Source organism: Carica papaya, chromosome 4, assembly GCF_054855325.1.
Source record: "Carica papaya isolate Zhongbai chromosome 4, ASM5485532v1, whole genome shotgun sequence".
Taxonomy (NCBI): domain Eukaryota; kingdom Viridiplantae; phylum Streptophyta; class Magnoliopsida; order Brassicales; family Caricaceae; genus Carica; species Carica papaya.
The window spans coordinates 22,543,293-22,557,945 of record NC_142312.1 but is presented as its reverse complement, the minus strand read 5'-3'; the positions used below and the strand labels follow the sequence as shown (position 1 = coordinate 22,557,945).

The 14,653-nt window shown below is 29.9% G+C and overlaps 1 protein-coding gene across 1 annotated transcript; it reads left to right on the top strand.

The window, feature by feature from the left end:
- Nucleotides 1-422: 422 nt before the first annotated feature.
- Nucleotides 423-3,097, top strand: AHP4 (HPT phosphotransmitter 4). The gene is made up of 6 exons (XM_022053748.2): nucleotides 423-638; nucleotides 1,550-1,680; nucleotides 1,852-1,923; nucleotides 2,054-2,125; nucleotides 2,582-2,654; nucleotides 2,756-3,097. Exons 1-6 carry the CDS (start codon nucleotides 594-596, stop codon nucleotides 2,801-2,803), a joined length of 441 nt encoding a protein of 146 aa, XP_021909440.1. The 5' UTR covers nucleotides 423-593; the 3' UTR covers nucleotides 2,804-3,097.
- Nucleotides 3,098-14,653: the final 11,556 nt, after the last annotated feature.

Genomic DNA, 14,653 nt, shown 5'->3' with positions numbered 1-14,653 from the left:
ATATGCATATGGATGTGTTTTTGTGTGAATTTTTTTTTTTTTTTGTAACTCATCCATTTTTTTCAAATTTAAATAAGGGAAATTATTCTAAGCTACATGATCAATAGATAAAAATAATAATAATAATAATAATAATAAAAAAGGGGTAACATTGTTTTGGATGGTTTAATAATTAATTACCTTGTAGCAAAGGAAAAATAAAAGTTTATTAAATTAATAAATACTCCCTTTTGTGCCACCTAAAAATTTGCAGAGAATATGATTTGGTTACATAAAGAATCTGAATGACATTTAGAGTTGTTGTAAATCATAAACAAATATATTTATGTCTTTTCTAGACAGAATTAATGCATACATCCAAGTGCCCACATTGTGTTAGATACTAAAATCCCCTTTTTCCTCCCTCCAAATTAATTTCTGTCCACATGCACACTAAATCTCTTCTCTTCTATTCTCTATCTCTCTCTTTCTTCCTCACTATATAAACCCTTTCTTGGCCCTTGCAGTATTACCCAGCTCCCTTCCCTTGTCTTCACCATTTTTTCTCTCCACCAAATATATATACACACGCACATCAAACGTAAAGAAATCAGATGCATAGGCAGGTCGCCCTCTTGAGGCAGTCGCTTTTTGATCAGGTTTCTCTTCTTTTATATTTCAATCTGGTCCTCGTAAATGTGGCTTGATCTATACATGTACAAATTTTATTAAAACATATGTATATTTATATGTGGATATATATATATATATATATATATATACGTGAGTGTATATATCACCACCTTCATTTTCTTTAGTTATCTTTAATAATGGAGGACATATGAAAAAAGAATGGCGTTTACATCTGATGCATGCATACGTTCAAACATCAAAGAGATTTTTCTATGAGCATTTAAGTGTTATTGTTCCATGAAATTACTCTCTTTCGAATACCAACTTTTTTTGGGGTGAGAAAACAAAGTTAATTAAAATTTTTAACGAGTCTTATCTCGTCGATTGCTTCATTGCTATTAAAAATAGGTGAAATTTTGATAATGTATTCAATTTTAATATGTGGAGAAAGTGATTTGGTTATTTAGTTAAACATGTTACTATATTTTTATAGTAAAATTAAAAAAGATAATTAGAATATTATATATAGTTGGGTTTTGTAATTTTTTGTATGATTGTTGATTTGAAATAACAAAAACAACTTCATATTTTTTTTACAAAATAAAATAAATAAGACCAATGGACTCACTAAAATTTACTCTAGTTATTAACAACAATTTTATGGGACATTTAAGCTGATTTTGGTATTATGTCATTATATTTTTATAATTTATTTACAATTTATATGTATGTTTGAATTGAAAATCTTTAATTTTACAAAAGTAGATTTGTGTTTTTGTGTGGTGAATGAGGAACTACATAAATATTTAATCTAAATTACAAATAAAATTGATTTGGAGTCAAATAACAAATTTATTTGAATCTTTGTGTTTATAAAGAGTATTTCTGTTTCTTATTTAATTTAATATCATTTAAATTGGAGGAACAATTTATGCAGGGATATCTTGATGAACAATTTATCCAATTGGAGGAACTCCAGGATGATGCAAACCCTAATTTTGTGGAGGAAGTTGTCACATTATACTATCGTGATTCAACTAGACTGATGAATAATATAGAGCAGGCACTGTAAGTCCATTTACATATATCTATACATATATACATATATAAATCTCTCAATTCATCAGTAATTCTGAAACATTTAATATATAGTTACCCATAATAACAAAGGAGAATATATATATATATATATGTAGGATTATGTGTGGAGCTAATATTTTTCTTGTGGATTAATTTCAGAAGGGAAAAGGTTCCTGTTGATTTTCATAAGTTGGATGGTTACATGCAGCAGTTCAAGGGAAGCAGCACAAGGTAATTAAGTTAAATACTTAATTAAAAGTTATATATATATATATATATAACTTAATAGATATAATTAATTGGAGAGGGAATCGTAAAGTATATTCTGGAAAATTTATCATCTAAAACTTACTGGTTGCAGCATTGGTGCCAAAAAGGTGAAAGCTGAGTGCACACAGTTTAGAGAATATTGCAGGGCTGCTAATGGAGATGGGTGAGTTTTTATCCTCCACCTGGACGGTCCACACCGGTTTTAGGTCACTGTGCTTATCACCATAATATTCCCTCCTCTCTTTTTTATTTTATTTTTTTTAAAAAAAATATATATACTTACTTGCCGGTAACCATAATTTTTTAACAAAGGATGGAATTAAAGTTAACTATGGTATACTTTAATTATATTGTGAAAATACTAGTTATTTAGTAAAATAATTATATGAATATAATTTAATAAATTAAAATATCATACTTAATTAGTTGATTGTAGCTAGCTAGGGTATATGCATGCACCCACTATTTTATGCAAATATTTGTATATTAATTAGTTTATTTCTGTACTATAGTAAATATAGAATATCTTTTATTGAACAAATTTTTTAATTGTATATATATATATATATATGTATATATGTGTGTGTGTGTATGTATTTTTTGCATGAGGGCAAAGCAGATGCTTGAAGAGCTTCCAACAATTGAAAAAAGAACATGCAACACTCAGAAAGAAACTTGAAGCATATTTTCAGGTGCCACTACGTACACAGTTTTCATTTTTTTTTACCTTTTAATGATTTGTTCTTATTAATTATTCTAATCACTCGAAGGAAATTCATATTCGTTGATTCAGTTGGCAAGACAAGCTGGACCGAAGGAGACTGCTTGTAGGCGCAAATAGAAAGTAGTGAAATGAGAATGGTGCAATTAACAATATAAAATAGCAAAAGTAATGGGTGAATCTACTACTCTATATACATATATATATATATATATACATATAGAGTTAGTACATGGTGTATCTGTACAAATTCCGTCCTAAAAGAAAAAAAAGTCACTCTCTCTTATTTTCCCTTTTGTAAGGGTAAGTCATCAGAGGTTCTTAATGGGTTGGGGTTTATTTTGTTTCCCGTTGATTCAATAAAACAAGAAATGAAAGCATTAGAAAAAATAAAAGAGGATGTCAAATTTTGAATCTATTGCCATCACTCTCGTTAAAAGAATTTAATTATTATAATTATCAAAAATATAATAAATTATATTGAAACTTTACATAACTTATATATCACCAACCCATTATAAAAAAAAAAAAACTTTTTATTTGACCAAATAAAATAAAAGTTCTTGCACAAATTCAATTTGATTAGTATTTAATAATAAGCATTTAGCTATCTGGTGTATTCTTAATAATACCTAATTACATAATTATAATATTTAAGTAATGCTAAATACTATTTGATTATATAAATAATATACGTAACTACTGTTATTTAACAACCTAATACATTTTAATACATTATCCATTATTACATCCCTACTTTAACAACTCAAGTGAGTACTACTTGCAAATTTCCAAGTGTGCTCGACTTGGTATGTATATTATATCTACCATTACATGCATAGTTACTTAATATCTTATGTAGTAATGTTATATCTTATCTAATTATCCAAGCATCATATGCATAACGACCTGTGCACCCCTGGAGTTACTATCTAATATTTTCTAACATATAAACATTATTCATTAGAATATATTAACATAAATTTTGATTTATAAGTACATTATTGAGCTCAAATCTAAAATTAGTACACAACTATGCACCCCTGGAGTTACTATCTAATATTTTCTAACATATAAACATTATTCATTAGAATATATTAACATAAATTTTGATTTATAAGTACATTATTGAGCTCAAATCTAAAATTAGTATGCAACTATTATGTACACTAAAAATAAAAATTTTAATTAATTTAGTTGTTACTATGATAAAATAGGAAAACATTAGCATTCAAGATTTTGAATACCTTACAAGGGACCCAAGAAGTATTTCAATCACGGGCTCGTAAACTACATATAGTTTAAGAAAGATGTTAATGCTTGTACACTTAAATTAAAGATTAATATCTTATTAACAACTAAGGTTACTTAGCGAACTTTCACTTAAAATGAAATTATTATATCATAATTATACATTTTTTACAATACATATACAAAATATTATACAAAAAGTGAACAACATAAATCCCTAATTTAGTCGTTAATCATGTATAAAATCAATTGTATAAATTATTTAGCTTCACTAGAAAATATCTATAAAAAAAAAATGTTTAAAACTTCATAAAGTAAATGATAAAAGAATAAATGTTTCCCTAAGCATTTGATGAAGAAGGACACTCCACCTCTATAGGCTCCGCTTACTATTTCTCCTAAGGCAACCTACTTATTAATTTTCTTGGTATGATCTTTTTCTACCTCTTCATCAACATACCTTTCTATGTTCTCGATAATGTTTGGCATCTTCATGCCACTCAACATTGGCCGCACACATCAATCAATACAATGTTGGATAGTATCAAGTACTCAACCCCATTGTCCATAGCCTTTAATGAATTTGTTAGAATTTTATAAGGTCAATTTGTGCACTCAACTTTTCTTGTCATCCCACATGGTTCAATTATTTTTGTGACCTTTTTTTTTTTTCCTCTCAAACCTTCTTTACTCATTCAGATCTCTTTATACGTTTAGATTTATATTCATACTATACTAGTCTCTATCTTTTGGATTATTAAATTTTATTTGTTTGAATTCCTTGGTGTCTTACTTTTTTCGTACCTCGTTTTTTGTTTCATCAATAAAATTAAATTTTTATGATTTTAACATTTCTTATATGTTAGGTAATTTTTTAATTTTTTTGATGGGTTATAAAGTAAACTCACACACTCACACACACACATATATATACAGGTTATAGTTCTCAATGTAAACAAAATTTTTACTCTTTTCCTATCATCTCAGAGTACATTTAAAAATTTTCTCAAAATAATTAGACATGGAGGATCATTGATCTTGATCTTCTTCTTCACAATAAATTCAGGTATTATTTGAATTTATTTTATAATTTTATGAGATAACATGAGATCTTATACATGTTTTTGATTAAACTTTTATCGGATATTAATTTTTTGATCAAGTAAATATTAGATCAACTCATATCAGATCTATTAAATTTTATATTTTTCCTTATTGGAGGCTAATTTTTTTATATGTATGAAAACACTATTTATTTATGTATATAGGCATGTATGTGTGTGTGTGTGTGTGTGTATATATATGTACAAATTTTTGTATACGTATTGTTTTGTTCCTTTATGGAATTAAGAAATAACAGGAAAGAGTTGTTGTATATATACATATAATCTTGTTTTGATGCCATATATATGTAAAAGAATGTACATATATGCATGCATTAATCTACATATATATATATATATACATTTTTTTTTTGTTTTCTTGCTTCTATGAATTATGTGCATGTACAGCAGATATATATACATATATTGTGTTTTTTTGTTGTTGTTGTGTGTGTGTTTGTATACATGTATGTATATTAAACACTTATATATACATATAGTAATATGCATTATCATGTTATATTTTCGTTTGCGAAAAATACGCATTCTGTAAGCGGCGACCGAGAGAGAGAGAGAGAGCAGCTCCAGGCCGGTAACTCTTTTAAATTATTTTTGTTTTCTTTATTTTGGACCTTAACAAAATTATTTTTACGCTGATGAATTTTGGGCCTAAAGTTTTTGGGCTTGGATTATTAAGTGATGGCCCAATATGGTTGATCCAACCTTCTTGACCCGTTGATCCGACCCGACATAAGTTGACCTCATCTTATAACTAGCCAACTGTTGACTATTGACTTTGACCAATTGATAATTGATTGTTGATCTAGAGTGATAAACTATTGATTTTAAGAAAAATCCATTGTTTCAAAGTACATTAAATTGAAATAAAACCTCTCCAAAATGAACCCCTTTTTTTTATATATATCAATTTGTTTATTTTATGTGGATATTATCAAAGTTATTAGATAATTATCTTTAGATATATGTAAAAATAATTAGCATAAATGAAGATTTTTTTGATATGATCATAAACACATTTGGCAGCAGTGACTTATGATCATTTTGTTATTGTCCATTTATTCAATAAGTTGGTTTAGAGAAAAACATATTATTAGTAGTATTTGTTACCGATGTTTGCTAACCATTTTCTTTAACAGTACCATTTACAAATTATTATTTTTGCTTAAAGACTAAACTTTTTCTGTTTGGTAATGTACCTCATGCCAGTATATATGTATATATACATTTTTCTTGTGGTAACTTTTGTACATAATTAAATAACATGTTGGTATTTCTATATTCAGATAATTCTATAGTTATTTATGTCTATTTGAAATAGTGTTACGGCGTTTAATGATATAGCAATTAGTTTAGCTATTAAATAACTCTTACTTATTTTTTTAAAGACTTTTGGAATAAAAAATGAAAGAATATATGATGATGCAATGTTGGTGCACATGGCTAGGGAAAGAGAAGGAATTAAAATTTTGAAGAAAAAAAATACAATGGGTACAAGAATACATATGGGTGATTTGTGTCCAAGATAATTCAATTTATTTATTGATGTCTTTCAACATTTTTCTATCAATTTCTTTTTCCTGGGGTGTCTATAAAAGGTATTCAGTAGGAACATGGACCTAGATGAGAAGATTTCTTATCCATTTATTTATTCTTCCAATGATCTGAAGCTTTTATCAGATTATTACACAATATTATTGTTAAGAGTGACTTAAAGGAGTTAAAATCTCTCAAGGAGCCCATTCGTTTTATCATTTTTTTTTTGTAGATGACTTATTTATTTTTGGGCAAGCAACAATAAAGGAAGTCAAAATTCTAATTGCATGCTTCAAAAGACACTCATAATGGTCAAGCTCAAAAATCTTGTATTGTCTTTAGTAGGAATATTGCTAAAAATATAAAGAAACAATTGAAAATCCTTACATGCTTTGAAGACTATGCCAACAAATGAAAAAGACTTCTAACTAAGAGAACATCCAAGGACCAATTCTTAATGATTATAGAAAATATTCAATCTAAATTAGTGAGATAGAAGATCAGGCTACTATATTTTGCAAGTTGAGTTATTTTCATTATAGCTATGCTAAATGTTGTGCCCATATATGCAATGTTTACATTTTTTTTTTACCAAAGAACCTTTGTGATAAAATAGATGAAGTAATTAGAAAATTTTAGTGATATTTCAATGAACACCAAGTGGGTTACACTCCCATTAGTTGGACAATAATCTGCAAATCAAAACCATTAAGAGGCCTCGTATTTAGATCCTTACGAAACTTTAACCTAGTTATGGTTAGAAAAATATCTTGACAAATCCTTACAAAGGCAACTAAACCTTAGGTGGAACTCATGAAAACAAAATATATCAAATCCTCTCAATTTCTCTTACTGAAACCCAAGAAACATGAATCTCCAATTTGGAGAGCTATACTTAAAACTATACCTTTAATTACTCAGATGACCTATAAGATGATGGAGATGACCAAAATACTCATATTTGGCAAGAGATGTGGATTCCCATGATGAAGGGTTTCAAACCTTCATCCTTACAACATAACCCCATTTGTTTAATATTTAGCCAACTTATATCCCAACCATCAATGTAGTGGATATATATAAACTCGGAGACTACTTTGATCCCTAGATAATGTAGGAGATCCTCAAGATAAGATAATCCACAATCACAATGAGTAATAAATGGATATGGAACTCTAATAACTAAGGTATATTATAGTGTCAACTTCACATACAAAATGATCCAAATAAAAGAAATCCCACAACAAACTTTTTTAATTAAAAAAAAATACTATGGAAGCCTAACTATAAGCCTTTCTAGTCTACCAACAGAGAGAACTAACACAATAAATATTTGTCCTCTATATAATTAGGCAACAAAATTACATCAGCATTTATTTACCTATTATCATTTAACAATAGTATTATGGTTGCATTCAACATAATCTCTTAAATTTGATCTTTTGCATTTCTCATCTATCACAGAATATTTAAAATACATGTTTAACAAGCAAAAAGAAGACCAAACTAACAAGATCGGATATAAATATTTTTGTATGTATCAAGTATGGCTAATAAACCATAGAAATGGAGAAATCAAGTTCGAGTAGGAACTATTATCATTAAAGGCATTAACCCTTCATATTTTGCTAAAAAACTTCTTGCCTCTTATATTTTCACAATCAATTTCCTATTCTCCCAACAAGACACTAATCACTAGATACATCGGATACAACACAAATAATCATACATCCCATTTCACTGCAACATAATATTAAAAATTAATAAAACAACTATAGTTTATACCTGGAATTTCAATAGAAAATAACATGCACTTGCAACATAAGTTCCCTCTTCTAATCCACTTGTCTTCAAAAGTGAGACTATCTTTATTTCTCTCATAACGATGTAACATCCAATGTTTGATAAGATTATGATAACCAATTACTCACAACCAATTATTGAACCTTTTTTTCTTCATCCTTACAACCCGAATAGATCTTATAGAAAGATTATGGTTGAAAGTCGAATACTAATATCATTTTTTATTGCATGTTACGTATTTTGTGTTTCGAAGAATCTAAATGACATGACATATAATTTGGCCAAATAGGCACCACATTTAAATTAATATTCTTAATTAGCATATTCATCATAATTAAAAGCTCCAGTTTTGTATCAAGTTCACAATCAATATCATCAATATCATCAATATCATTACTAGTATCAATATCGTTTATTAGTATCAATATTGCCACTATTATCAATATCGATATCATCAATAAAAAACTTTTAGGTTTGTTATCCAAGAATATGATCCACTTAGCTCGAGAGGATATAACTTAGTTGATAGAGCTCTACGTTTATAATTCACTCATTGCAATTATAGGTTATGTGTCTAACTTTCGAGATACTAATAATAGTATTTTATAATTGAACCAGTGACTTATTTTTTATGAGCAATGGGGAAGATGGTTGAACATGCCACTAAAAGACTCTACTGAGACAAAGATGAGCTGTCAAGAATGTAGCAATATAGGATTGTCAATTTGTAACACCCCAACCTAAGATGAGCTAGGTGTAAAAAAAAAGGGGGCCCAAAACGACGTCATTTTGGGAGTTTTCCAAACATCGTTTTAGGGAATAAGAAAAAAAAAATTGACAAGAGACGTGTCTAACTTTGGTCAGGAAAAAAGAGAAAGAAGAGGCGTATACACTTCTTCCCTCCACAGTAGAAGAATGAGGAAGGGTCGTATGAGGCTCTCCTCCTTCTAACTATAAAAGTAGAGAGAAAACCATGGAGAGGAAAGATCCTATACGTGAGGACAGAGAGAGATCCATGCATAGAAAGAGAAAGAGAATTGTGCAAAGATAGAGAAATAGACCTATGAGAGGGAGTCGCAGCTGCCATCGACCTGCACGAGGCAGTCTGTGACTGTTCGTGGCTTTCCTCGTGACAAGCCAATGAGACTAAGCAACGACCAGTGCGATTGGAAACCAGAAGGGAAATCATGCAAAGATGTGCATTCAAAGAAGAAAGAGATCTGCGGCGGTTGGTTGCTTGATTTTGCCTATCCCTGGCTTCTTTTGGTGTGATTTCACCATATATACGCTGGATCTGAGTGTGCAAAGTGTTTCGTGGTGAATTTTGATCGATTCGCGGTGGTTCGCGGCGGTGTGCGGTGGCCAAAGGTGGTCCAACGGTGGCGCTTCGGCAACAATGCTCCGGAAGCAGTGCTTCGGCAGCAATGTGTAACAAACCAAGGACACGTATATGGTGGCGTGTGGTGACTTCGGTGACTAGGATTGCACTACGGTAAAACTTGATCTCTTTTTGTTTTCTAATTATTTCTACAAGTGTCCATAATTAACCCACATATTTTCTGTTTGTAATCAAGAGAGTTATCTAAATAATACCGAATTTAGAGGATAACATAGACCTGAGCCAATAAAGATTTCGACATTTTCTAATTCAACTGTAGGTAAGGAATTGTGTTAATTTCATTCAGAGGACCTCATATTTTTATAAAACTTTATTTTCTATTAAAATAAATTATTTATAAATCTTACAAATTATTTAAGTTTTCTAACATAATTTTTACGAATTCATCATGTGTGTGTGCAATTACATATGATTAGAGATCTATATGGTGTTGTGTATGATTTACGTTCATGTATGCATAATGTCACTAGTGTGCATATGCAGATTTTATGTAATCTAATTAATAAGTTATATAGATATCAAGTTCTTTATTATCAAAGAAAGAGTTTAAAGTAAGTAGATATCAATATAGCATATTAAAATAAATTTCATGATTGTACATCCACTCACTAAGGGATTACCACTTAAGATCTTTCATAAGCACATTATTTATATGGGTGTTATATTCGTAGATGATGTCTAGGTTCAGTGAGAGTCTTGTACCATAGTTGCATTTATTTTTTAAGACATGACATAAACTTTATACTTTGGTTTGGTTTATGTATATATGGTTTCATTTCAGTTTTTTTTAAGTTTATGTTTATAAATATTATAATATCTGAATATTCTTACCGTTGATCTAACTAAGGTTAAGGCAGGATCAGTTAAAAATAGACATGCTTAAATCACATAGCATGTAATTTCTATGCTACACATCCATGTTTGATCCATGTCATTCGGTTGTACTGATATGTGTTACCATTGATGGGTTTAGCTACATTAGCTATAGTGAAGGCCGTTTTGATCTTATATCTTTATGATCGATGGACAGGATTATTTGGTGATGCATTTAGGTATCGATAGCACAATTCTGAGTATTCCTACGGTTATTTAATGCAACTTAAAGCGAACTTAAGGTGTCACATAAAACTCAAATAAGAGATTATTGGATTTTTTCTAACGTATGGGCTTAATGTGCACCTTAATATGCGTATCAGACTATTAATTTAATAGACTCGTTTAAAAGTGATCAAATATAGTTAAATAATATTGGGTTTTAATATATTGGGTTTAAGTATGGACTTATAATGTGTAGATACCATTTTTATAATATTATCATTTTATGATGGACGAAATGAAAATTACAGAAGTCTGTCAATATAAAAGGCGGTTATGGTCCTCGAATCACAAGGTTGTCATTTTTATTTTTTTAAAGTCCTATCACCAGAAAAAACTAATTTCAAGGCATCGTGTTAATTCGAAAAATCCTACCGTCGGACGCAAACAAATCTTCTGCAATGGATTCAAGTACATTTCTGCTTATATTTTTCTTTAATTCAGTATGAGAATATATGTTTAATTTTTACAAATCTACGAATTTGAAAAGAATTTTTATTCTAACATCTAGCTCTTAGACAATGTCGATATGTTCCCAACTATTTCTTTTTTTTTTTACAATGTGACAATGTGTTCAAAGAGGTAGTTCGAGTTATAGTTGAGGACTTGTTTAGATGTACTTTCAAACCAATACAAGACATTTGGGCTTAAGTATTTATTACATTTGTTTATGACAATTATGCTATCTAATCCATTGTTGAATAATGTCTTTTAAATTTTCTTGATTAATGTTTACTAATACACCTATTTTTCTTCATAGTTATTTACGATGATTCTTATCTTTCTTAACCAACCTTATCTAATCATCCAACCAATTCCCAGTTTGCATAGAGATATTAAATGTAAGATTGTAATTAATACTACTAGTTATAAACTTACTATGTTGTGAACTAAAGGACCAAAGAGTTTGTTCTTATTGATAACATTATGATCTACATCAAAATCATGACATAATAGAGAGTTTAGCGCAACCTATTTACTTGATTTACTTATCACATGGATATTATTCGAGTTTTATCATAGAGGATATTTTTCCGAATTGAAATAACTTTTAGCCTCTTACTTCTCCTGTTAGTGTTTTTGCAAATGCTTAGGTTTTTAGTGCTCCAATATTGTTATCTTCAACAATAAACATTATTAGGGATATTTTGATCAATTGGTAATCTCCTCCAATCGATTCTGTATGAGATGGAAGCACATTTCCTAAATTCACTAGAGACCAATAAGAAAAAGAAGTCTTAAAATAAGTAAACTCAAAAGAAAGCATTTTGGGAGACCAAATAGTTATTCACTACTTTGATAAAATATAGAATTTCTTGCAAATCTTCTTTAAGAAGAACGAATACCCTAATTATTCCAAATCTTTATTGAGATGTCATATAGGAGTTATAATGATGCTTTAGAAACCCCTTAGGCATTAAACCATTATATGCTTGATGGACAAAAAACTTCTGTATCAGATGATTAGAGTGTGACTAATTAGAACTTTTATTTCTGAAAATCCTTATCCCTCCTAAATTAAATTTCCATAGAATTAGAGGAACTATACAATTTGGTTAAAGGATAATCTATGTAGACATCAAGTCATCGGATATGGAAGGGAAAAACTCCTAAAAACCCTAATATCTTACCAAATTCGTAAATAACATTTAGAATTGAGAGATGCACTCTTAGTAAGTATACCTTAATTATGGGAACTAGAAAAGAACTGATTACGAACTAAAGAGAGCTCACTAGTGATAACATTATAACAACACTATTAGGTTGAAGAGAAAACTTAAAAATAGGTAAAAATGTTATAAACCTTGTTTACTACAAATTTGGTGGACCAAATTTATTTTAAGGGGGGGAGATTGTAACACTCCAGCCCAAGATGGGTTAGGTGTAAAAAAAAAAGAGGGCCAAAACGATGTCATTTTGGGGAAGAAGAAAAAAAAAATTTGTCCAAGGACATCTTCGCCCTGGTCTGAAAAAAAAAAGAGTCGTGTACGCCTCTTTTCTCCATCAAAGAAGAAGGAGAAAGGGTCATATGGGGCTTTCCTCCCTCCGAGTATAAAAGTAAAGAGAGAACCGTGGAGAGGAGAGATCCCATGCGTGACGAGAGAGAGAGATACATGCATAGAGAGAGAAAGAAAATTGTGCGAAGAGAGGAGATTTGTGAGAGGAAGTTGCGGCTACCACCAACATGCGCGAGGCAATCTGTGACAGTACGTGGCTTTCCCCACGATAAGTTGAAGAGGCTAGGTTGCTGATGACTTGTGCGATTAGAAACCAGAAAGGGAATCATACAACAACGTGCATCTAAAGAAGAAGGAGATTTGTGGTGGTAAGTCGCATGATTCAACCTATCCCTGGCTTCTTATGGTGCAATTTCACCATATACGTGCTGAATCTAAGTGCACAAAGCATTTCATGGTGAATTCTGGTAAATTCGCAGTGGTTCGTGGCAGTATGCAGTGGCTGACGATGGTCCGACAATGACGCTTCGATAGAAGACGCGTAGCAAATCAAAGACATGTGTATGGTGGCTTGTGGTAATTTTAGTGACTAGGATCGCACTACGATAAAACTCGATCTCTTTTTTGTATTTTAATTATTTCTAAAAGTGTCCATAATTGACCCACATATTTTCTATTTGTAAACAAGAGAGTTATCTAAAATAATACCGGATTTAGAGGAGAGCATAAACCCGAGCCAATATAGATTCCAACACTTTCTGATTTGACTGTAGGTAAGGGATTTGGTTAGTCTCATTCAGAGGCCCTCATATTTTTATAAAACTTTATTTTCCATTAAAATGATTTATTTACAAACTTTACAAATTATTTAAGATTTCTAACATGACTTTTACGAATTCATCATGTGTGTGTGCAATTACATACGATTGGAGATCTATAAGGTATTGTGTATGATTTATGTTTATATATGTATATTGTTAGTAGTGTGTATATGCAGATTTTATGCAGTCTAGTTATTGAGTTATATATGTGCATGATGCACATATATATATTTAATTATATGTTGTATGATGTATTTATGTATACTGTTAGTGGATATGAGTGAATAACTTGTACATGCATGCTATGGAATACATATATGTCTTGTGTAAATATACAAGTATATCTATGTTTTATGTGTTGTACGTATATATATATATTTATTTAAGTCGATGACCGTGTATGTAAGATGTATATATTATGATTATTGTGTGAACATATTTATGTATACTTCAGATAATATATATGCAGGTGCATGCATGAGTAAGTCATCTAGTGATGAGCTTGATTAGTGAAAGAATAACATAATAATATTTAAAAGACGAAAAAATTCTTTTAACCGGTATCACCAATGGGTGGGTGTGTGTATAACCTTTTGGCGTGTGATTATGGTAAATCCTACCCGTGGATACAAACATGACGGAACAATAAGAACTGTGAACTGTATACTGTGTACTATAAATTGTGAATTGTGAACTGAACTGTAACATATTCACGTGATACATAGGATCCTTACTACTCTCGTTGATGTCGGCAGAATTGACATCGCGCGGTAAAACTATTTTTAATAAGATATAAACTGATATGAAGGAATAAGAGTCATGAGTAAAGTTTACAAAACTAAAATCCTGAATTAATATCTACTGAACTGCTTACTGGTTAAATTGTAATATTAAATACTGAATTATGTTATTTATAGAACTGTTTATGCCATGAGTTATAATACTGAAATAAGAAATTCTGAATGTTTAATGAATAAACTGATTTA

Coding starts and splice junctions, on each gene's coding strand:
- AHP4 (XM_022053748.2), top strand. CDS start 594: ATGCATAGGCAGGTCGCCCTCTTGAGGCAGTCGCTTTTTGATCAG. Junction 639..1,549: donor GGCAGTCGCTTTTTGATCAG/GTTTCTCTTCTT, acceptor CAATTTATGCAG/GGATATCTTGATGAACAATT. Junction 1,681..1,851: donor AATAATATAGAGCAGGCACT/GTAAGTCCATTT, acceptor GATTAATTTCAG/AAGGGAAAAGGTTCCTGTTG.